Genomic DNA, 25553 nt, shown 5'->3' with positions numbered 1-25553 from the left:
TTTTACAAAAAATATTTTATTATAATATGGAAAGTGTTTACTTAGGTGTTTAATACTATGTTAAAATTCTATCCGTAATCAGACGTTTAGATGGATGGATTCAAGAGTATATAAGCATCACAAAAATCCCTAATCTAGTTGTTGTGGGACTATCATTCCTCAACACCTACCAAGCTGATAATGTCTCGTCAGTTATACTCAAGACTTGTCATGGGAAAGAAAGGTAGAAAGAAATAAGGAAGTTCCATCCTTACCTTTATCCAGATTGAAGGAGAATATTTTTCTTATGTTGTATAGCTCTTATGACCTACAAATCTGTCATAATGGAAAAAAAATAAAAAAAAAGAGATATTGCCGCTGATCATGAAAAAATCAGTTTGCAGGTGACAGTTGTGGAATGGTGCAATGCACGGGAACAGTACACAATGTAAATATTGTGATAAATATTAGATGTTTATGAAAGAAAGCATATAGATGGTCTTTCTCAATGAGACGACCTTTTTATTGTTTTTGGTAGACAGGCGGCTGGCGTTTCGTCTTGGACGACTCTTTTATTTACCCCTAGTTTGCAGTCAGCACCTGATGGTCGCAAGAATTGGCTCTCTGTATAACTAGTATTCAGTTGTCATACAATGGATATGTATCCAATAACAGCTAATACCTGACATTATGAGTTGCATTTTTAAATTGGCATAGTGATTTGTGACAAGAAATAGAGCAGAAGTGAATGGTGCAAGACAGCTGAGTGACTTTTCTGGGTTATTTTTCTGAGTATTTTGTTAGCAATCAAATTGGACAAAATAATGATCAACTCGTTAGATTGCAACAGACCGCACTTAACAATAGGATTTTCTCAATGTTAAGTTCTGATGCAACTTTGTCGATGCTTTGTTGCTTAAAGGAAATTCAATTTGTGATGGGATAAAATGGAGAAGATTCTAGAGGAAATTTAATTTGTGCTCGTGATTGGAGAAAGGATGGCAAGCTAACAACTGCATGTTTTTTTTAATATATGCCCTATTTATCAAAATTTTTTGGAGAATCGGAAAGTATTTTCAGGCCCTTCAAAAATACTTTAGCTGGTTATTGCGATGTTTGGTGAAAAATATGAAAATTATTTTGGCTTTGACGTTTATTTCGAAGAAGCTCAACGTCCCACAAGTTCTGTGTTCCAAAATCTCTACTTTTCAAAAGCTCTACTGTCAAAAGCTCTAAAAACTCTGCTTCCAAAAGTTTTGCCAAACGAGATTTAAGTTATCTCAGGGGATTCTGCCCAAAAAAGTAATTAACGATAATCCTTTAATATATAATGAAACTGCAGATATGAAAGTAATTTTATCTTTTATGGCGAAAAAACTATTTGCCTTTTGGTCCCTTATTGTTAAGCACCAGATGGGCCTTACATGAGCTCGTATGTTCTTGATCTGGCTGCTGAAAAGCTTAAAGCCCTATTAGTGATGGTCGTGGAATGGCATATTTTTCGGTGCAGAAAAAATGTAACGGTCAAAGCTCCAAAACAATTTATATAAATCAAGCAGCAGTAATAAAAAAACGTATATATAAGAAATCTTCTTGAACAGAGAAGAAAGAACTTTTATTAAAAAGACGAAGAAAGTGGAACGGTAGCTCGGTTCCCTTGTAGACGCCTCAGGGGTTGACACTTTCCGACATCTTCATATCTCTCTCACCAAATGGAACACCTTTTTTTTTTTTCTTCCAGAAAACAGAAATGCACCGAACTCGTTGAAACAAGCATCGCTTTCCCACTAACGGACGAAAACTAATTATTTTATTGTTAACTAAACTCGACTAAAAGTCTTTTCTTATTAGAATTAGACTTTGTCAATTAAATCTAATGCTCAACCTAACTAACATGAACTAGCACCAACTTTAGTTAAAAATAAATAAATAAACTATCTAATACAGTTTAGAAGGTTCATAATTATTTCAGCATGCCGCTGCATGTTGAGCTCCATGCTAACTATATTGAATTTATCAACACCATGAAACACAGCATTAACCATTGCAGTTAGTACCACAGCGATAGTAACATGTAACAATTTGCCGAACCAATAATTAAATAATATAACTTTATTATTGGTTCGCATAATAACTCTTCAGTACATGTGTTGGAGTCGACAATATTCTCTAACAACTCTCTCTTAGCATCAACTCCATGATCATTACACCAAAGTTCCTTCGAATATCTAGTTGACACAAATGGTGTCAATTGCAATCACTGTTCATCATAGAATCAATCATAAAACTTTGGTCATATTTATATGCCTCCATTTGAGAAGTTATAAAATTAGCTAGCTTTTCCATCTCATGGATAATTACATCACTGCTAAGAACCTCCATATCCAGGGCAATTTTGCATGGGCCTCATCTATATGCTTCGGCTTATCGGCCTTAAGGCTGATTAAATCTTCAAAAGGAACATCCACATGTCAGATAGCTCCTGCATAGTTATCATCTACATGATTTGGCTCTTCAATATGGATCCCCATAACTGGATCATGTAGCATTCTTTGTCTCTTCTAAGCAACCATAAAATCAATTACCTCTTGAATTACAATCTCTTCTGAGTTTGATATAATATCTATTTGATTAGTCTCCTCTTACCCTCGATTTTTTTCTAGATTAAATGGATCCTTGATCTGATCAATCTTTCCTTGAATTTCTCCTAAACTCGATGCATCCTATAACCAACCGAGCTTCTCCTGCTATAAAACTTCATCGCTGAACCAGTCCTACATTTGATCTGGATCTGCTAGAAGCTTGGAACCAAAGTCCACCACATTTCCTTCTTGAGACTCCATGCGTCGGTTTCAGATCCCACTAGCCGGACGCCAGTTTTGTCATGCAGAACTGCATGCGACGACAACAAAATAACACAGACATAATATTGCAAAATTATGTCTTGAGGTTTGGAGGCCAAATACATTCAGGATGACGACAAATAGATAGGAAAACATTCTACAACTTTCAAACACCAACGTGTCATGGATTAGCATAACTAGCAAACCTGAAGAACAGCAACCTGAATTTTGGAGGGCTTTTATTGCATTTCATATTTACTATTAGAAGAAAATATCTGCAGGTCATATTGGATAGTTAGGAGCATAAATGCAATGCCTTGGTTCCAAGAGATGTGCAAGTATTTTAATGAGAACGTGGATATTACTATTTCCCCCTTGCTGGTCACTGTAGCACCCATAGGACAAGAAGCAGAATCCTTACCATCGCTTCACAAACAGCATACACTAATTGTTTTCCGTGACAATTAAGTTCCAGTGTTGCTTTTCTTAGCCCCTGATTTCATAGGCTAAGAGTTCCATCAAAACAAATTTGTCAATGCAACTTCAGCTGGTAATTTTTTCAAGCATTAAATCTACTAGAAATTACTCAGAAGTGCAATTTCTGAAACATATGAACTATTTTGCTAAAAAAAAAATTGTTACAACATATCATAAAATATGAGCATAATACAAAGAAAGAAAGAAAAAAGATCTTCTGGATTGCAGGATATTAGATGACTTTTCACTCAAAAAATGATGGCAAGAAAATAAGAGAAGGGCAAGAGAGCAAATGCTGATCGATGATGGTATATCACCATGTGGAAAGAATTTGGTATAGGTCCTCCCAACTTAGTTCATAGGTGTTATTTCTCGATCAAGATCTTCAAAAATGGCAATGCACTTTTTAAGCAATGTCTTTGCTTGCTCGCTTTTTTCCACCTCACATAGATGTATAAGCTCATCCTTGAACTCAATATCTTTTCTGTGTGTCAAAGGAATATCTCTATAGAGTCTGCTTATCTTCAGTAGGCACTCTGAAGCAGCAGTATGGACCTGTAAACGGAAAGCAGCAGGAATTTTACAGCAAGTGAATGCAGATGATAATTAATTTTAAAACTGGTTATATCTACTGAATGTTCTTAATTGGTTGATGACAGAATAACAGTTGGCAAAGAGGCCCTCTAGGAATCAATAACCGATCCATGGCCTTCAGCAAAGAATATCGTTATCCATTGAAGAGAATAAAACAGGATGATGGCAAGGAAATATCCAATGGAACATACTCTACTTACAAAAGTATATTTAGCAAGCCATTCTGTTATTAGAACTTAAGCTATGCTCATGTCGCATACCAAAACACATCTTCAATATTTAATACAGTTACCAGGCAGCAAAGTTTTAAAAACCAACAGACTTGTTAGAAGATCATGACAAGTAGAAGATTTCAGGAATTACAAATTTTGAGTCTACATCGACAGATGATGCACTAGTCAGACAAGCAATTCGATATCAACAGATAAAAGTCCGCTTCATTTCTAATTACCAGAACAATGCATAAGCAGTAGAAGCTAATCTGCAAACTCGGTTAGGTCTAGATTGAACGATGAGGGTCCTACATTGATGATCCGAGCTATTGGATATGTCTACTACCTCTACTAGCTTATCTATCAAAAATCATGTGATTTGGAGACCCCTAGCCTATGTATCAAGTGGTCAAAAATTGGACAACCTAAATAACATTGAATTATATATTTCTTTTGATCACTTGATGCATAGGCTAGGGGTCTCTAAATCACATGATTTTTTGTATGTAAGCAATTTAGAGATAGTAGATCACATTTTATAGATCGGCTCATCGATATGGGACTCCTATTATCCAATGTAGACTTGACCAGATCTGAGTAGCATAATCCAGAAACCACATCATAAAATATCAAAGAAAAAAAAGGGAAATAAGCCAAGCTATTCTTGTTAAATTGTAGATTTAAAATGTAAATTTTGAAGACAAAGTTGGGACTTCTCATTATGCCTTTAAGGCTGGTATAAACACCCTAACTCCTGCCTCCATTTCTCCTTATGGAATATCAACTATCCAAAATATGCCACAAATAATATTTGGTTTGCTCCTTTTCTTCATCAATACTGCAGCAGAGAACATCCACTTTGTCCGAAATGAAGGAAAACTTTCCACTTCACCCCTTATGAGAATTTACTAAGAGGATGAAATCATGCATCAAGGACATGCCTTTATCTCTTCAGAGTGTTTTTTTAATCTTGGAAAGAATTTTTATTATCTAACAACTTGTAGCTCTACCTGACCTCTAATCAGTAAACTCACCAATATCCAGTGACAAGCAAATCTCAGTGGATAGGTTATTGGAAACAAGAAAGTGGCTGCAAGTTTTATGATCCCCTTAATATAAAGATCATAGAAAAGGGAAGAATACAATAATGAAAATCTGAGAGATAAGACCCCTGTGAAGATGAAAACTTTGAAGTAATGAAACAGAAGACTTATGTTCATCCACCTTTATGTATTGTTGGACAATAATTTAGTAAAAAACAGAAGCCAAACAACTATGCAATTTTGGAAAAATCAGCATAAGAGAATGGATACCTGAGAAATCTTTACCAAGCGAATGCAATCAACTATTTTTGGCGCCACAGAGTGAAATAACTGAATTAAAGAGAGAGAGAAAAAAGTGAAGCCGCCAGAAAGAATTTGTTAGAAAAAGATTTGCTGAAAGATGCAGTCGCCAGGATATCAACATTACCTCATAAAGTAAAGCAGTTGCATCATGAGAATAAACAGGAGTACCATTGGAAATGGGGTGAAACTTTGAACATAACTCTCCAATTGATGAAAAAACTGACAATTTAACTGTCCATCAAGTTATGTAAAAATAGGTAAATATCCAAGTCTGTATCAACTAAAGTGCACTATTAACAAATTTAATGTCAGTACAGATTGCAAAATACCTGTCCAATTGAATCCAGGTGACAGGGAACTTGAAAAGACATATAATAATTTTTCTTTTTGTTTCAAAGCATCCTGAAGATGAGCTACATGGATACAAGATGCCACACAATCTAGAACCTTTTCAAGAGGAGCAGAGAAATCTTCAGTGCTGCTTTCTTCTGCAGCAAGAAAATTTTAAAAATACAAATTTAATTACAGCATTACAACTAATTTGATCAGTCAAGATTGAGCTCCATTTTACGTATCTCTACTATCAGTGACTATCACAAGTCACAGTGATCAAGTCAATTATAAAAACTGCTTCCACAATATATCCATACCTAACCACAAAATATTTATGCAATGAAAGAAGAAAACATCATATGGAGATTTCAGTATCACAGGTTTGTTTCATAAATGTCCCGTTGAACATGATGCTTTAGTAACTGGTCACAATTTTGAAGGATTGCTCATATCGTTCACCAGGCAGGAAAGAGTTGTCTAACACAAATGTTGTCATTCTGGTCATAACATTTGCATGTTGCTATTTATCCTAATCTCACGATCAAATTTCCTATGCGTGACTACACAACGCTCTGTCCCTGATGGTAGGGGACTGAAACAAGGAGGGAAGCGGTTCTTCCTACAAAAACCAAATTATGTCATGACACGAGCATCAGTGCTGATCAAAATTGTATCCATTATTTGTACTTGGTACAAACAGATTAAGAAGAAGATGGATATCATTGTGACCATGAATAAAACTAATTTTGTATCATGTGTCAGCCAACACATCATGGCCTTGGACATAGAGAGATGTCACGTATATCACATTCCCTGAATCCAGAACATGCTACATAAAATAACTGGTGCAGCACCATAAATGTTTAAGTCTATGCCAAATTGCCAATATTTAATAAATCAGGAATTTGTGGCATCAGCCAAATACCCCAAGCTCTTGCTTCTATGCATTTAAAACCTGCATTTCACTGGAAAGTAGAAGTTTGTGGGAGAATATTGACAAATTGTAGTGTGCCATATAAGAATTTTATATTTGGAAACAAATGGAGAAAGCACTACATGTACATTGACTGGAGACATGTTTATACAATCTCAATATAATGTTTATGCTTTAGCTTCTATCAGTTTTATGATGATATAGATGGAGGAACAATGATGGATGGAAATTGAAATAACTATCAAATCTGAGACACTCCACCATATTTGAAGTTGTCCTCTTCTTTCAATCAGAGACACATTACCTTTTTGCCACTCTTGTGAATACAATGTTATATAAATTTTTTGCTCATTCTTATGCTCCAGTGATATCCTTTGTTTATTTTTGCAATTCATTCAAATTTCAAATGCATAAAGAAGCACAGCAAGTTAATATCAAATAAATATTTCTCACGATAGGATACTGTTACTTTGAAGAAATAAACCTAGTATTGAAAAGAAGAGTTTAATGACTAAACAATGACATGCTTGCATATCAGATGAAAAATAAAATTCCATTTCATTATTAATGCAAAGGGTGATAATTTTCTCGTGTTAATAAACGATGCACAAATTATATAGAAAAAGAAAAGGACACATTTTCAAGCTTCATATCCCTAGTATGAAAGCATGTTGAACTATTTACCATCAGCACTGTTCAGAATCAATATGACAGATGCGTAACTTAAATCATACTACATTTTATCCACAATTAGATTTGATATTTCCCATAAAAGTATTTTTTAGCATGCTAACCCTTGTGCAGCCAACACTGAAACTTTGGCATTACCTGTACCCATGGCAGAGCTTACTAAAGGGGCATTCACAGTCTTGGAGACACCAGCTTTACTGCAAACCTCATATAGCATGGGGAAAACAGTGTTGAAAGAATCAGGGTTGCTAAATGCTGTTATAACCTGAAATTTGATGGAAATGAAATAAAAAATGAGAAGAAATCAGGGCAAAAATTCTAAGCAAACCATGTTAAACAGAAACACGACAATTGAATGTTGTGCTTCATACAAGAGCCATAGAATTGCTTGAAAAACAGGTTTGTCAGACAGCTTACGGTCATAAAAATTGGTCGATATAACCAAATATTGAATTCACAAACAAATAATTTAGTTGCATCTCTACAACATCCTAATATGTACTAGCTAGGTGTCTCAAGAAGTCAGAGCATGCATAATGCTTGTGACCAAAATGGTGCTTATTTGGATAACCCTCTAGTGGTAAATATAGTAAGCAAACAATTAGAGTTTTTCATCAAGATAAAAATTCACTTAAAATACGAAAAATAAGAAAAAAGGACACAAAAGAGAACCTCCAAAAAAAAGAAAAAAAAAACTATATCAGGAAATGAACATATCACTTTTATCTAGCTCATCATTGGAAACAAGTACTACTTCTAACTGGATGAAGTAGAGAAGTACACCTAGAGTGAGAAGTTTGAAACAACAAGGTTTTAAGAATAAAAGGAAAACTTTATATATGAAGGTAATACAGCCTGTGCCCAAAATGTTGGCAATCAAGAGGATCCAAGTATATGAGATGAGCAAGGTAGATAATACTCATGTAGATGTGTGGCAAAAGTCTCGACTCAACTCAACTAAGCCTTCATCCCAAACTAGTCAGGGCCAACTACGTAAATCCTTTTCCTCTATTCTGCTCTGTTTAGGGCTCACTTTCTAAAAGATGCAGCAATATCCAAATGTGTGGCAAAAGTATGGAAATAAAACGAGAATGAGTACATAAGAGGAAGTATAACAGTCCTAACAATAGAGAAGTAAGTGGTTAAAAATTTAGACTGTTACATTATTTGGTCATGGGCAGAAGAAAATAAGGAGGCCTTGGTAAAAAGGACTTAGATTTGTCCCAGGAATGAAGAAAGAAAAATGGAACGCTTGACAATATTATGGATAATAGTTGCTTGTTGCTACTACCTAGTAAGGACTCAAAAACATTCACTGTCAACAGATTAGCTCCTAATAAGACGTTAAAAATAATTGATAAAAAGGATTCACACAGTCAACCCCAATTACATCGAGCAATTCTTGTCATCATGATTATGCTCTAGGTTAACCGAACCATACTGAACTGGACCGGTCGGTTATTGGCATGATTCAAGACTTCGGTTCGGAAAATATAAGTATCGCCCTCCCCATTCTTCAATTCACTACGCTTCACTTCTCCCTCATTTCGAAACCCTAACCCAAAGCTCTCTCCACTCTCTCCACCTCACAATCCCTCCTCCATGTCGTCTTGCTCGTCATCAGCCTACCTCCATGGCTCCATGGCCACTCTCTCACACAATGGGGCGAAGGCCTTTGTCATGGACGTTAGGGACTGGCCTCATTGTTGACGTTGCAGCCTCTCTCCCCCACCATCATCCGACCCTAGATCTGGTCCCTGACCTCATCGCCGTCATGGCATGTCCTTCACCGGATCCATCGAAGGCCTCTGGATTCGGTCCAAGTGAGTCCCCCTCTCTCTCCCTCCCCTTCTTCCTCTCCACCCCGTGGTTCCAATATGCCGCAGTTCAGTAAGGTACGGACTGGTCCAACCTTGGTTATGCTCATTGTTGTCTATCCATTATCTTATGATTATACATGAGAGTAAGTTTAATTGATTATTGTTCATCTCTTTGCAAATGAAATGATTTAAGATAGCAAAAGATGAAACAAGAATGTAGAATCATCAACTAAGCAATCATAGGAATAGCAAGTTTGTAGACTGAATGGTGTTTTCTGTTGCTAAATTAGGACGTTGTCCAATGATTAGTTTAAGTTCAATGGCATGTTACAAGAATGACAAGCATTCGCCAGAGATACAAATACAAGTGACAAAGTGTACATACAAAGATCACCTACAAGGCAACAACCTTCAATAGTCATGACTCATATTCATCAGATAATTAACAATACTGATTTTTTAAAAAAAGATTTGTTCTAATTAACACATGTTTTTATCTGTACTTTAAAAAAACATTTTTTTAAATTTTGCATATATATTTAGATTTCATGAACCATAGCAAGTCAATCAAAAAGTCCTTTCTTACTACATGCTTCTCCTTTATTTTTTTTAATTTCTTTCTATTAATTATCATGATTTTTGCATGTTCCTGACCTCTCAGTTTGTCCAGAATTTTTGTCCTCATCAAACGAAGCTTAGAATTCTGAGATATGGAACTAGATACCACTTTGACAACAATTTGATATATGGTGGTATGTACACAGTATTTGGTGCACAGAAAAGAAAACCATATCTAGAAATCACTCACTACAAAATATAGTCCTCAATAATGACTCCTAAAATATTGACCACAATGGGCAATGTTGTATTATATCATATTTGATGTGTTCCCATCTTATTTGTTTGTATCTGTACTATAATTGCATGCCTCATGAGACATCCATATCCAATTGTTACTGTATGTACTGATATGGTTCTCTAAGTTGATCTTATTGCGTTTTTGCAACTAATCCTCACGTCTCAAGTTATATGGCTTAAGATTGGGGCTCTCACCATCCACTTCAAAGATTGATGTTTAGTATAGAATAATCATAACCAACTTCTGGTTTGATCAATACGGCATCATCTGCAAATCAATTTGTCATCAAATTTATTTATTGGTGAATTGCTATTTTTAGCCAGAATTTTTCAGATGGCTAGTGACACTGATAGCTGGGCCTTGCCTACCTTGACAAGGATAGGCTACACCTTGGTAAAATTTCCAGTTCATCTCTACATTATCATAAATCAGAATGGCTTGAAGGGTGCCTACTATATTGTTTCTAAAATCTCATGGGGCAATGGAACTAAGCTTGCAAATATTCAAGGATAGTGTTGACACATGGTATGCTGGACCGACCGGTACCAGTCGGTTTAACCCGTACCGTACCGGTACCAACAGGCACCGATACGGTACGGCTATTGAAATCGGTTCCGATCCAATCGGGTCCGAACCGATCGGTTCATAGCTTGAACCGGTGCAAACCGGCTCGGGTCCACCGGTACATATCCGTACCAGTCGGTTCGCACCAGTACGGGGGGTGTTCTTCACGGGAGAGAGCGCATGGCTAAAGCCACGCGCTGTGGCATTTCAGTACGATATAGTACCGTACCGGTACCGATACGTTGGTACGACGAACTTTGGTACTTGACAGAATAGCAGCGCTAACATCACTATCTTGGATCAGACTCTAATCTAAATCACATTAAATACTCTTGTGGGTTTATCTAATCTCTAATTCTCTCTTCACTATTTGTGCTTCTTTTAAATTTTCTTGACCTTAAGCCATACAATTCTTTTCCTTTTCCTCTTTTTGGCACATAACTTTGTTAAGTATGGACATAGTTTAAGTCATATTTCAGCTTTCTTTCAAAGGATATTTTCTTGAATCTTACAATTTCCACCCCTTAAAGCTTTATTATAGCTTCCATTCACTGTGAGTGTTCTCTGACACCACTTTTGACCTGCTAATATGTTGCTACAAAGGAGAAGAAATACAATAGGAACTATAGCCTACACAAAAATGAAATATGATATAGTTCTTCTAATAGCGAGTGTTCTGTACAAAAACAGCTGGCCCACCTCATCTAAGCGATGCTAACATGATTCCATTGTTTTGTTATCTAAAGCTGGCATGTGTTGATTGCTTTAATTTCACCATATTCTCCCCAGTTCTATCTTTTCTCGCACCCTTCCATTCCTCTCAGGAGTCAAGGCCTAACCACATCTAAAGTTGTAGTAGCCATAAGTGGAGATTTGCAATCTTTGACATATTCATTATTTGGATCTTGCTGTCAAATTCATATTGGGAAGATTGTATCAACTATACACCCGGACCACATTAAAAATTTCCAAATCATTATCCATTTTGCAGGTTTAACTGAGAGCCAGCATCATCAATCATCATGCTCTTTTATGATACTAGCATGGGACATCATGATCCTCTTTCTATATGCTGCCATATTAAACATTGAAAGTTTTCATGCGATGCACAAAGTTTTGTCCATTACAAGCAATAAACTTAGAGTCAACTGGAGACCTGACGTCCACCATGGCCCTCTCCATTGCTTCCTAGTTATCGAGTCTTCCTATGGCACTTTCCCATTGGAGTTATAGCTGTTATCTAATTGACCTTCCTAGACAGACATCTGCATGCTTGATAACTAACTGAGCTTCATTAAAGGCTTTACAGCACCAGTTTTCACTTCCTAATCTGATTCACTATCAACTTTTATGTGGTTTATCTATTTGCTAATATCTGAATTGGGCAGTGCGCATCTGGTATATGTAATCAGGTTATCAGGTAGGGTTGTTAGTGCAAGCAAACATTATCAACTGATACTCCTAGAAGGAAACTTGGTTCCCTAAAATCCTTATCGCCACATTTGGACCACAACCTTGATGCAGTAACCTTTTTCCATTGCATGACAATGCAATAGTATGTCTCATAAATATTATTTCCTGTCAGTTCTCTGATACAACATGCCTGGCTTGTTCCTATAAATTGCAATGTGATTCTTTCCCTTTAGTTTACAAGAACTTGATTTACGCTATCTCATTGAGAAGGCTGCATTACTAAGCAAACCCAATGCCTTGATTTGAACTTACCCATTGTCACTGGATTTTGCTTTTAATGAAGGAGTGAACTATTACATGCTGGTAGCATGTTGTGCAGTGCCATTATATTCTAGTGTTTGACATGCTCAGTCATAGCAACATGCCAAATATTGGCAAGAAGCTGGTAGCATGCTGGGGTTGCATGCTGGCATGGCACTAGCACAGCATGTATCATGCCATTCCAAGCATGCCAACCAGCACTTAAACCCATTCTCCTAATGTTAATGACAAACAATTGCAGCAACAATTACGGATATAAAACAAAAAAAAACAAGAGCAAATAAATATTTGTTAGTCTCCATGTGAGCATCTATATAATCATAAACCTTAAATAGAAAATTTGATTCAAGAAATAAGGTAGAAAAATAAGAATCACAATTATTACTTGTTGTAGACATGAGAAAGCTGCTTCACGGTAAGATTTTACTTTTTTTGAGAATGCAGAAGTAATGGCAGTTAAAATAACAGCTGGAGTGGCAGAGTCTTCAGATGATATTGCATCATGGCAAGATGAACAGATTGAAGCAATTGCATATAAAATAACATCTTTTCCCTGCAAATGGGGCAAAAAGCATCAATGGTTAATTTACGAACATAACATCAAATTCTACTTGTCAACTTATGGCAACAAACAATATCACCTTTACTGAATCTTCTAATGTTGTTAAAATGCATTTCAAAATGGAAGGCCATATATTTTTCTTCTTTTTTCTATATTTATGTGCAATCTTTCTATTTTCACTGCTCTTATGGTTTTGATAACAACATTTACTACTGCAAGGAAAAACAAGACAATTTTCTGATATTTAAATTTGAATGGATAATTTGAGTTGCATCCTAATGGCACTCATCCATTTACTGATTATGCTGCTATGAGGAATTGTGCTTTTCCTGCACCTTGTAGAAATGCAGTTCTAGAACCCGAAGATGGCAATGGTTGGCAGTGGGCACCTTTTAAGGCCCCAACATGAATAACTCACTGTTATCATCAGCCCATAATGAACTCATTATTCTTGAGTTCATTAACATAATAAATAGTACCAAAAAGTGGGTCATTCCTTCTAAGTCATATGATGGCTGGGCTGAGTCTGAGCAGCAAAGGTCCTCACTGGCCAATCACCAGTTGTGCTTCTAAGGGAAGCTGTTCTTCGTATTTTCCTCCATCTTACTTTGGATCTGCACTCACGAATTCAACCACAGGATCTGAGTATGTACAAAAAAGACTCTGGAAAAGTTAATCGTGTTTCGCTTCTTTTTTTTTCTTCCTTTTTTGTGGGGGAATATGGTTCTCTTCGATTCAGGAAAGAATAGGAAAAAAAAGAAAGATGAATTACGGATGAAGAGAAGAAATAGATCCAAAGGGAGCAAAGACCTCAGGAACCTGCAATCTGGATTTGTTTATGGCAAGTCTAACAACTAAATTGAGAAGATAAGTAGCAGGATTTAATGGTCAATTATATTCAAGGAATCATTTCTCACAAACTAAATAAATTAGGACAGAGCAAGATATTATAGTGAAGTGTTGGGTTAGAATAACCTGAGTAGTCAATGCTAAAGAAATGAGCTGCAGCACATTAAAAAAGCTACCATGAAAGAGGTCCCATCAATTTGCAGTTGGTATTATGGTGCAACAACTGGTTCTGAGTCCAGTTCCATTACTCATATAAAATAGTCTTTAGTGATTGTCAGGGATTGTATATTTGCACAAACTTCTCTTCATGATGTGAGAAGGGATGGCTGCAAGTTGTCCATGGACCATATATTCATTCTTTTCTTAAATGTGGAAAGAACAAGACAATAGGACTAACTATTTATGTTTTAAGGAATATCTATGTGATTAGATTCTCATCCGAGGGAAGTTGGAGAAGTAACATCACCAGAAGGATTCTCGTAAAACTTGTTAAAGTTTATTTCACAGAGGATAATGCTCCCCAAAAAGTTATCTTTAAACACCAATCAACAAGATATCCAACATATAATGCCAAACCATCAAATATGCATTTTACAACATACTAAATATGCTGGTAAAATATAAGAGAAAAGCCATCCAGCCTAGGAACTTCTTACTCCTTGCTTCCTTTCTTCATTGGTCAACATAGGGTCCTATCACTACTGCATTATGGTATATATGCCATGCTACCTTCTTTCAACACCAATATGCCTTACTCTTGTAGCTGAATATTAGCTGCCACTAATTTATATCATAGACAAAGAATCAAACATCATCAGCAGATTCATTAAAACTTGCACCTTGCTTAGGAGCTTGTTTGTAAGATGTCATATACTCGATCACTCTAATTGCCAGCTTACTTGGAGATACTGGCAAATTTTTAAATCCCTATGCCACTTGCTATTGCTGCCATAAAATGCTTTCTAGAAACAAGTCTCCTTTGGGATGTGATGATGAGGCCAACAAGGGAGATATTGGGTAATTTTGATAGGAAGACAGAAATCTTGAAAAAGAGTTGGACAAAATACTACATTGTTGTCTCCTTTTATATTATATAAAGGTTGAGGTTGGATATAATTAATCTTGGCAAGTCTAACAATTTACAGGCTTATAATTAAGAATATGTCTTTATAGACGATCCAACCTTGGCAAGTCACAGCATCCGATTATCACATGTTGATTATTTTACAAACATCCCAGCTACCAAATTACTAAGATCCAGCAATCTGTAACCAAAAGCATTAAGATGAATGGAACTAAGTTTTTTTTCTTTTTACTGTATAGAACTCCTAAACTTATATTTTAAAAAATAAGGAGAATGTGTATATGCCTGCAAGTAAGAACTCGAGCCACCAATTTGTTTTTGAACTGTTCTTTCATCAGAAATAGTTAAACAAAGGAGGAAATAGAAACAATTGCATGTCCACTCTATCTGGATTTTTGGGTTAAAAATGTCAAGCAAAAAAGCAAAAGACAGGGTACTACATAGGAAGACCACAATATTTAAAATTAGTTGATCATCGAATTTGAGTAGGAATATATTTACTTGGAAGAAGGGTAGCAGTGAACCATGGAAAGTCTATTACATTTTAAAAATTAGAGAAACTGTGACAGTAGCATTACAATTATGTTTATGTTTTTTATCACATTTAGGACATCTGACAAGATGGTCTATGGTCTGCTGAAGGGATTCTGGAAACACAGACATGTAGAAAATTCTTTGTCAAAAAAATGGTTTCAATACTTTCACTGTTTGTTGAGACAACTGTTGTCTTCCTAACATCCATGATACTAATGTTCCTTCAAGTAATAGAAAATAAATCAGGATTAGAGGTATATAAATCATGTTATCTGCATTCCAAGGTGGGGGAAAACATTCTAATTTTGCATTCTATTAATGCATACCTCCCAAAGACGACCGGGTAGCTCTTTTAGAAGGCAATTGAGCAGATTGTGATGATGCGAAGAAAGAGATTCACCCAGGGTTTCACTCAGCTTCTTCATAGCCTTTGCTGACTGCAATTGTATACGAAATAAACCAATATCAAGGACAGAAAATCAAGTTAAGATAATATAAAATATATTATCCATATAAAACTACCATGAATTCCTGATTTTATATATATATATATATATATATATATATATATATATATTGTAGACTTAGGTATAAATAACAGGATGAAAAATGTTACAGAAACTGTACCTTTCTTTTACTTGCCCATGATGATGACGCAATGCAATCACAAAGAAGAGTAACAATTTCTGGTAAATATAACTGAAGGGTAACTCTTTCACTACTTGAGTTCTCTTCCCACAGCTCCTCAAATAAGGTACTAATATCCTTATCATCTTCAAATCTGCATATTCAAATCTTCATAAGAATTGAAATAATGGAGAAAAGTGTATGTTCTTTCTTTATCTACTCTGGTAATGGTGAATGTGACAGTCAATCAGAAGTAAAAGCTGGAGGTTAAGTGTGATTATGGTTTTAAGATGCACCAACAAGTTAAGAATCTTTTGAACATCAAATACTTCTGAAAGGATAGAACATAATAAGAATATAGAGGACTGTCCAATACAACGTGCACAGTAATAACAATCCATCATCTTAAGAGCATTGATCAGTGATTGTCAAGGCCAGCACTGGCAACTTTTATTGCTAACCTAGTATTTTGCTCCACAACAAAGTAAAAAACTATTATACAGAAACTCCCATAAGAAAGATTTACAAGAAATTCCAAGAAAAAGCCAGAGCATCTTATGTAGATTTGCAAGGGTTAAAATGCCTCCAAGATAAGAACACTAACCACCTAAACCACTTTAATAAGACTGTCAGAACGCAGACATGCCTTCTTATAATAATCATCATACAACCAGATATATTAGGAGCATTTCGTGAAATTCCAAACAAATTTGAACATCGATGATCCTGCTCGCAAGTTTAGCTTGCTGATGGACAAACACTCATTTCTATATCTACCGACATTGTAATAGGCAAGGTACTATGTACAAGGTTTGCAAGCTCCTACCATTTTACATTGAGATCTAGTGAATGGATAGGTAGCCAATTCTTTAGACATCATGCATGAGTACCTCACCAGCAATGGCCACAGTCAAATGTAAATCTGCAGATATATGACCTATATACCAATTAAATCTGAATTTGAGAACAGAACATTTATCATTACACAAATTAAGTATGACAGCATGACTGATACCCAACATCTTGCTCCTTGTGCTATTGCAAATATATAATGATCAGTATACAAAACAAATATATTGTGCTATAGTCAAGGATTTAACTCCCACCAAAACGGGATGGTACCGCCGGTTAGCATACCATTCCAACAGGAAACTAGGATCAGAACAACTACAGGATACCAGTCCTCTCTTGAACTAGGCTGTCCTAACTCTCTTGGTTGTGTCACGACTTGTCACATACCACGGCAGTTAAGAGAGACCAGGATGCATTTTTTTTATTTTTCCTTTCTATTGTTGTTGTTACTAGCTGTTTTGGTCAGTCTCGACTTTATTCTCCCATCCTGATATGGTACTGTCCCAGAAGCGAATCAAGACAGGGCCCAATGCCTAGATTTAAATCTTTGGCTGTGATATTGAAAACCGATCTAAAATTTTGCCTTTGGTTTGTTATATGAATGCATTTTTAGAGATGCCATTAGTTGTTATGAAAGCACATAACACCTTAGAGCAGCAAAATAGAAGCAAAACGGACTACTTTTATACTTTAGCATTTATACAGTAATATTCGAATTATTTGTAGAAATATAGATGTAAACAAGTGACTAAGCAAACAATGATCAGAAGCAACATCGATATCCCCCTCCACTTCCTCCTCTACATATCTTTTCTTCTTCTTCTATACATTTATAAAGCACCTATAAGCAAGGAATGTTGAACCGTACTGAATGAGCGGGTTCGAGGCATACCAAACTGGAATAATCGGGGCTAGCACAGTTTTTGCCTTTTAAAATGAGATAGGACCCTGGTTCATCTAAAGCCCCCCCCCCCCCCCTCCCTCCCTCCCTCCCTCCCTCCCTCCCTCTTGGTTCGCTCAAACCATCCCGATTCGCTTAGATCCCGATTCAATTGTGCTTAAATTCCCCTCGCTCGCACTCAAGGTGTTCGAGTCTTCAAGAGGCCCCTGCCCCCAATTGTAAACAACACTCACTCCCCACCCCCTGGCTGCTAGCAATAGGCAGAGAGCATCCCCCCACCTCAGTAAGCCCCCCCCCCCCCCCTCTCTCTCTCTCTCTTTCACTCACACTCTCGCACGTGCACTCACTCCGAGGGTTAGGGTTTCATCCCTCCCTCTCTCCTTCTCCCTCCTCCCATATCAATATGCCCCAGAATGGCACAATATGGACCTGTACCGCACCGAACCGGTCGCTAGCTAGTACCCCCTATAGTACCGGTTCGGTGACCTTGCCTATAAGATTCTAGGTTAGAGACTTATCCTTGGAAAGAGGGCAGGTTGCCCAATGTCCTTTCCTACCTAAGTTCTACATGCTAACCATGTTGGTCAGTGTTGCCAAGTACATAGCATGCCAGGCTTGGATTGGCTAGGGCATGAAAACCCAGGATACCAAGTGGTATCAAACTGTGCCACCATGTATTAAACCAAGCTGGTTCATACAGTCAGACAACTCAATATTAACCTACACCGAGCTAAAAAAGTTTGAACACTTTTTTTCCTGTCATTTCATTGCCTAGGAGAGGGATTGAAATGTTGTTTCATGGCTATAAAGAGCTAAGAGCAGTTCCATTTTCATGGTACATGATAGTTATTGTATAAACAAAACCCAATTATTCCTTAAATATACTATAGTTATGCTTTAGCATATTATAGCTATAACAATTATAGGTATACTATTGTTGCTATGGCATACATATGATATAATTATAATCAAGGTCTGCGATACCAGCCGTACCGATGTACCGGTAGGTACGGATACTGGTATGGTACCGGTATCGTACCAACCCAGTTTGGGGACACAACACGCGAGAGCGCGGCCCCGCGCTCACGAAACGCGTGTCCTCGTTTCCCCACTTAAAACCGGAACCCAAACGTGTTTTCACGCGCCGTTTCCCTCGCAGGCGCATTTCCCTCGCGAGCCGGATTGCTTCTTCCCGAGCCTTCTGGTGTCTTCTCTTCTCTCCTCCGCTCTCCTCCTCTCTCCACTCTTCTCCCGCGAGCAAGCCCCGACAAGGATGCTCTCTCCTCCGCTCTTCTCCCGCGAGCAAGCCCCGACGAGGATCACCCCGACGAGGCCTGGTACCGGTAAGTCTCCTCTTTCTCTTCTTCTACTCTTTCTCTTCTTCTTCCTCTTCTTCTCCTCCTCCTCTTTTTCTTCTTCTTCCTCTTCTTTCTTCCTCTTTCTTCCTCTTCTTTCCAGTTCTTCTTCTTCCCCGATCGGTTCCGACCCAAAGGGTCGGAACCGATTTTATATGTCGTACCGTACCGGTGCGTGTCGGCACCGATTCGGTACAGGTTGAACCGACCGGAACCGGTCGGTTCAGCATACCATGGTTATAATATAGCTATAATATAGTTATATGAAGATCGAATAGAGATATGATATAACTAATCTATAGCAAAGATTTCGGTGCTGGTTGCTAGCATGGGAACTGGCACCGGTTCCTCAATCCGTGTTACATGAGTACATAATATAAGATTATAATATTATAGATACATTGAAGTTGTTAATAATATGCCTAATACAGATATGCTATAGTTACAATGTAGATACATAGAGTTATTCCACAGTTTTAACATAGTTACATAATAGTTATAGCACAATTGGGTGTATAGTTGTAATATAGTTATAAAATAATCATTATAGTAATACTGCAGTAAATATATAGCTATTCGTTAGTTCTATGCAAAGTTCGCCATCTCGGTACAAGACTCTATACCAGTGCCACACTAGCATAGTGTCGGTACATTACAGAATTTTTTGGTATTCCGAGTATCGATATGCCATCCGTACTGGATACCAGTATCAAACTGGTACGGTACGGTATGCCCTGTACCGCCAGGTTCAGGCCAGTACGGCATATCATGGTTCTATGTAATTTATTATTATTAGAAAATAATCATAATAGTTATACGATATTATACCATACTTATATTGTATAGTTGCACTACAGTTAGTATGTCACATTATTCAATACACTGAGTGCTTATCATGAATACATGCCTTCATTCTTGATTATATGACACTATATGGCTTGAACTTTTTTTGTTGTATGAAAAAAATCTTAACAATACTAAAAAATATACAAATTAGAAAGATATCAAAAAACATGCATGTGCCCATAGTGCCGAACCATGCTAATACAATGGCACTATGCCCAAGGAACGCCAGCCTATGCCATGCGTGCGCCAACCATGGCCAAAACAAGCATGGAACTTGATAAGTAATTCCTTCTTCCCATCTTTAAAAAAAATATAACCATCCCAACATTGTAGGCTAGTTCAAAAGCCCTACAAGTCGGTCATTTCCTAGACTGGTGACTTCTTCTAGAACTTAAGTGATGACTTAATTTCCCAAAACTTCATAGTGTGGCTTGTAAGTTTTAATTCCACAATAGCTGATCCAATATTGTGTACAGCTCTATTCTCAGACATTAGCTCAATGATACACTCTTCCAATCAATTGGTATTTTCAAAATCCCACTAAACTAGGGCCCATTTGGTATGGCTCTTATTTTCTGTTTTGTGTTTTAAAAAACCAAAGAAAAATGAAACAGACTAAATAACGTTGGATGAAACCCATTTGGTATGGCTCTTATTTTCAAACTGTTTGTAAAAAATCTCTAGAGCTTTTGGAAGCAAAGATTTATGGCATGCAAAGCAGAGTGAAAAAAAAAAAAAAGCAAGGGATGGCAGAAGTTCTGTGCAAATGCTATCTTCAACACCAATCTCCATGCGATATTTCACTAATTTGTAAAGAAACAAAAACACAAAAACAAAAATGAAGCCAAACAGAACCTTAGTTAACCAATTTATCCCAATTCCCCATGATTTTACATAGCTCAACCAATATTTCTCAGCAATCTGTATTTTTAAAAAATAACAAAAAAATAGAGAAGGAATGGCTGGCAACTGCCCAAATTGTGCCTCTCATAAGCAAACTCCTTTAGCAATGTCTTCATTCAACAATTCTTAGAATTTCTATCATTCGATACTTTTCCTCATTTCTCAACCCACCCCCCCCCCCCAACCCCACCCCTTTAGCCTCTATCATAGCTCATGTAAATTGATCCATATCTCTAGTTTTCCTCTCCATGACCGTATTTAATTTATAGATTCCTTTGCTGTCTTATCTTGTGCTCGTGCTGAAGATAATTGTTTGGTCTTCACAGCAGGATGTGTTATTTATGATGTTACTGATCACATCGGCCAAGCAAGCAGTGGTAACAGTCAAAATCAAATCTTGACCTTGTTCACAGAATAAAACCAACCAGAAAGTACGGTCTAACATAGAATGCCAAAACAAACTGGTTTGTGAATCCAAATTGATGCATATCACAAAGTGTCGGCTACTATCATGATAGAATAAACATTTCAGAAACATATTTAACAGATCAATTGAAAGGTTCAGGAATGTCAGATACGAACCTTGAAACAAAAACAACGGGAATGACTATGGCATGGTAGCCACTGAGAACGTCTGCTGCAAGATTTAAGTAGTTTTTCAGAAGAATTGCGCAAGAAATCTGTGCATTTCTTTCACCCAAACTCAAACCAGCTGTCTCTTCAATCAATTTTTGGGCCTGAGAAGGGCTTGCATGCTTCAAAATGACAGCACAGGCAGCAGCAAAAGCTCGTTTTGCTGCACCACTCCTTTCTTCTATAACAGCATGATAAACAAGCTTGAGTAACATGCTTGTAAATGGCTTGATGTCTGCAGCTACTTGTTGAACCAACAAGGTGATGAAGCTGGCAACACCTACTCTGCAATTGAAACAGTTAGCAAAAGGAAAACTAAGAAGGTAGTTTCCTAAAAGACCTAAATTATTCTAGATAGAGATTCTTTTGAGAAAGAGATTAAAGTGATTAATATACTGATCAGTGATTACAGCACCTGCTTCTTCATTCAAAAACAGTCAGATATTTTAGTAACCTCTACAATGGCGTATGAGAAATACCATTTCTTTTGAAATGCACATATGCTATAGTTCTATTGATAGTGTTCGTAGTGTCCAGGAAGGAATGGTTACTCCTAATGAAGCTAGTGATTACTGAAACTGCAATAAGAAAGGTAATGAAAATGTGAAAGCTGTGATGCATGAAAGCTACAATATTGTATCACACATCATTCAGATATAAGATTGCAAAAGGATAAGCTGGTATCATGAAACAAGATAGTGTTTCCAACTGTCTTCTTTAGATTAATACATTTATCTTAACAAAGGCAGATCAGTAAAGTAAATGTTAATTTTGAAAGGAATTTTTCTTTGATCATTTGATACTGCAGGGAATGACACTACTTAGTGTCTACAAGCAGTATACAAAAGTAATGTCTCATATTTTCTAGATATGGCATTTCCAAAATTAATCAAAACTTCTTTAGAGCTCGGCTTCCCTTCTCCCACTCCTAAACCTGCTTTGGCTCCATGCAACCAACTGTAGAGTCGAAATTTTGCAGACCAAGAATGAATAGGCCTATAGATGATGTTTCAATTATTAGAAAGGAAAGCAACTGACAGAGATAAGAAACTGTAAGAGGTAACTCAAACTTCGATCAAGTATTTCAAAACATAAAGCAAATTAAATTTACATAAGTAAGAAAAAGGAAAGCAACTAAAAATGATGCGCTTGCATTTTTTTTAAAAAAAAAAAACAGGTGTGAAATAGTTAAGACATATACCAAGTACCTTAAGGAATTTTCTCAGACATATGAAAGAACCCACCCCCACAAAGAAAAAAAAAAAACGGAAGATAACAGGAAGGAATCAAGAAAAGAAATTATAGTAGAAGGAGGCTACGTTGTTACAATATCTGTCTTGACAATTAGAACCATTAATGTAGATAAGCAAGACCAACCAATAAGTACTACCAGTAACTTCACTGGAAGGTGAAGGAAGATTTCTAGGTGGTAAAAGACTCCAAAAAAGATTTGATTGACTTTGGTTGTTTAATCATTGAACTGGACATGGTTCATTGAACTGAAATACTGCAAACTTGAAAGCCAGTAACTCAATACACTCAATGGAGGATGAAAAAGAGATTAAATATGCTTGCTATCAAAACAAAATTTGTAGTCATGTTCTTGATAGTTGTTACAAACACAAACTTGAACCTCACAAGTCTTGGATGTTAGATTTTCATTTAGCATGCAACAAGGTTTTGAGCATAGATGCCAACAGGATATTCTGTTCACCTGCAGGTAAATCACCCATTGGCAAGGTACATGCCATGCTATGTTGGCATGTATGCTGACTGTGTTGACAAAAAGTTTCAAAGCTTTTCTAAAACTATAATATATATATATATATATATATATATATATATATATATAAAGTGTTAAATAGGTGCTATAGATGCTGATCTGTGCAGCCTGCTGGTACTGGCCTGGCACAGCCAGGGCTGACTGGCACAGACTGGCAGTTAGAAACCATTTCATGCAATATATAAAGCGCATTCTAATGAATCTCCATAACATGCTTGAAAATTTAAAACAATCTCCATCTGCAAATCGAATTTTTTAACCCCAAATATTAAATTTAATAAAATCAAGGTAAAAATACAAATATGAAGACATACATGATTTCGTGCCTGATATTAACAATAAAGAGACAAAAGAAATAGTTGCTCCAAAAGGCCACAACAAATGTCCTGAACTCTCATAAAACAATAAGAACTTGCTATGAACTTCTTAATTTCCAAGGGAATAATGTATGAAACGTACTATGAGACAAAAGTTGTTTTGGTCCCTATGAAATTTATTTCTATAAGTTCCAAGGAAGTGCACAACCATGAACCCCTAAAAATGCGAACTATACAATTAAATATTGTATAATCCTGCTCTTCCTAGAGGCAGTTAAAAATAAAATTTTACTGACCATCTAGAAAAACTACAATAAAAACCAATAAGATGGCTTTTGTAGGTTTTCAAAATAAGTTACTTCATCGGAGAGAATTTGGGAAAAGCACCTAAATGTTTTGTCAAATAGTACAGTTTACATAGATCACTGCATTTTACTTGCATAGAAATGTACCTGGTATTAAGGCCAACTCCAGATCTGACCAACTGTCCAAGGCGAGGAACTAGTAGATCCAACGAGTGTGCATCAACAACTTTTAAACAAAGATCCAGAGTTTCCCACATTGGAGAATCTTTAGCAACAGCAATTCGCAAGTTTTCAAGTTTTTCAGTTTGAATTCCAACATTTGCTGCATGCAACTATTCTCCAAATAAAAAAAAAGATAAAAAACAATAATGCATGAGCAATCCTCTAATTAAAGGTCAGGTGCACCTAAAGATGGAGAATAATAAGAGCTATTTATATCTAAATTCTTTTGGAAAAAAAAAAGAAATTCAACATCAGGAATTGGCAGTTTTGACATGGCCAAACCTCCACATAATTGAGCCTCTGGTCCTCAAGGCTTGATAAAGATTCCAGCATGCAACAGACAAGATCAGGCAAATGCACTCGAAGTGCAAGCCCAGCATTCTGTAATAATAGTTATCTGATTAGATATAATTTTTGAAAATAAGAATCAAAGTAGACCTAGGAACAAGAAGATACCATACCTGCATAGTATATGTTATTCTATAATTGTTGGAAAAAGGCTTGATGGTTATGATGACAATGACAATAACTGTACGTATGTATGAATGTATGAATGTATGTATGTATGAATGTGTTCTTTGGTGTTGCTATAAGCTTTTTCATATTTTTCTCAGAAGTTCTCACCATATCAGATTACATCTCTCTTTACCTATACAAAATAAAAAAGACAATGTACCCAAAGACCAGTCACTGAACAAAGATATTCAAATTTTGTAATAGTTCGTCATATAAAAAATGTTGTATTTATTTCAGCCCCCACTAAGCAATACAAAGCCTCAGAAGGCATTAGATAATATCAAGGTGTAATGAGGCCATCATGACACAAAAACTTTAAATCTTGTTCACAACATCCAATAGAAATGTTACATCAAAGATATGAATGTGCATATACACACGTGCACCTTCAGGAAATGTTAAATCAAGTATGTGTAGGTATGAATGTATGTGAGTGTCCATGCATGTATAAGTTCTCACTCAAAGCCTATGGTCATTCCCCTAGCTTGGAGGCAATCCGAGGTCGTAGGCAAACCTTTCATCTGACTTTAAAGGTCAGTGCAACACTTTGCCATTGCAAACCAGCTAGGGTCCGTGGTCAGAAACCCTAGTGCCTCATGTCATGTAGACTTAAACGGACCATGTTTTAAACAATTTGATGCTATTTCAGGATTTTTTTTGGAGTTTTCTTTCCTTCAGTTGGTTTAATATTTAAAAATTTTACAATGTGTTGATAGCAATCACCATTTCCGGAAAGATTTCTCAGCCATATTAGGAAAGTGGGTGCTGCTTTCATGGCGTCCAGGTTGATCTGATTGTCAGGAATACACTAACAAATATACAAATGTGTATATGTACTACATTAAAACAAGACGGTTTCAAAATTTAGGACATTCCCCT

General features: G+C 36.5%; 1 protein-coding gene across 6 annotated transcripts in view; it reads right to left on the bottom strand.

Annotated features, from left to right (window-relative positions):
- Positions 1-3420: 3420 nt before the first annotated feature.
- The window catches only part of LOC103706318 (ARM repeat superfamily protein), a 66691-nt gene continuing 44558 nt past the window's right edge, over positions 3421-25553 (bottom strand). For 5 of the 6 annotated variants that reach the window (XM_039124734.3, XM_088703212.2, XM_039124735.3 and 2 more), the window contains 11 exons: positions 24441-24539; positions 24084-24268; positions 21481-21816; positions 16042-16195; positions 15741-15851; positions 12771-12938; positions 7547-7673; positions 5781-5939; positions 5576-5682; positions 5419-5478; positions 3421-3854 (listed from right to left, as the gene is read on the bottom strand). In XM_039124734.3, the coding sequence (XP_038980662.3) occupies positions 3651-3854; positions 5419-5478; positions 5576-5682; positions 5781-5939; positions 7547-7673; positions 12771-12938; positions 15741-15851; positions 16042-16195; positions 21481-21816; positions 24084-24268; positions 24441-24539 (1710 nt within the window). In that variant the 3' untranslated portion in view covers positions 3421-3650. Of the gene's footprint in view, positions 3855-5418; positions 5479-5575; positions 5683-5780; positions 5940-7546; positions 7674-12770; positions 12939-13282; positions 13562-15740; positions 15852-16041; positions 16196-21480; positions 21817-24083; positions 24269-24440; positions 24540-25553 lie in introns of those variants that run through there. The other variant, XM_088703213.2, reaches the window with a different exon arrangement.

This window comes from Phoenix dactylifera, chromosome 8 (genome assembly GCF_051530095.1).
Source record: "Phoenix dactylifera cultivar Ajwa chromosome 8, Ajwa_hap1_PhDact_Kaust_v1.1, whole genome shotgun sequence".
NCBI classification, from domain to species: domain Eukaryota; kingdom Viridiplantae; phylum Streptophyta; class Magnoliopsida; order Arecales; family Arecaceae; genus Phoenix; species Phoenix dactylifera.
This window is presented reverse-complemented; position numbering and strand designations above follow the sequence as displayed.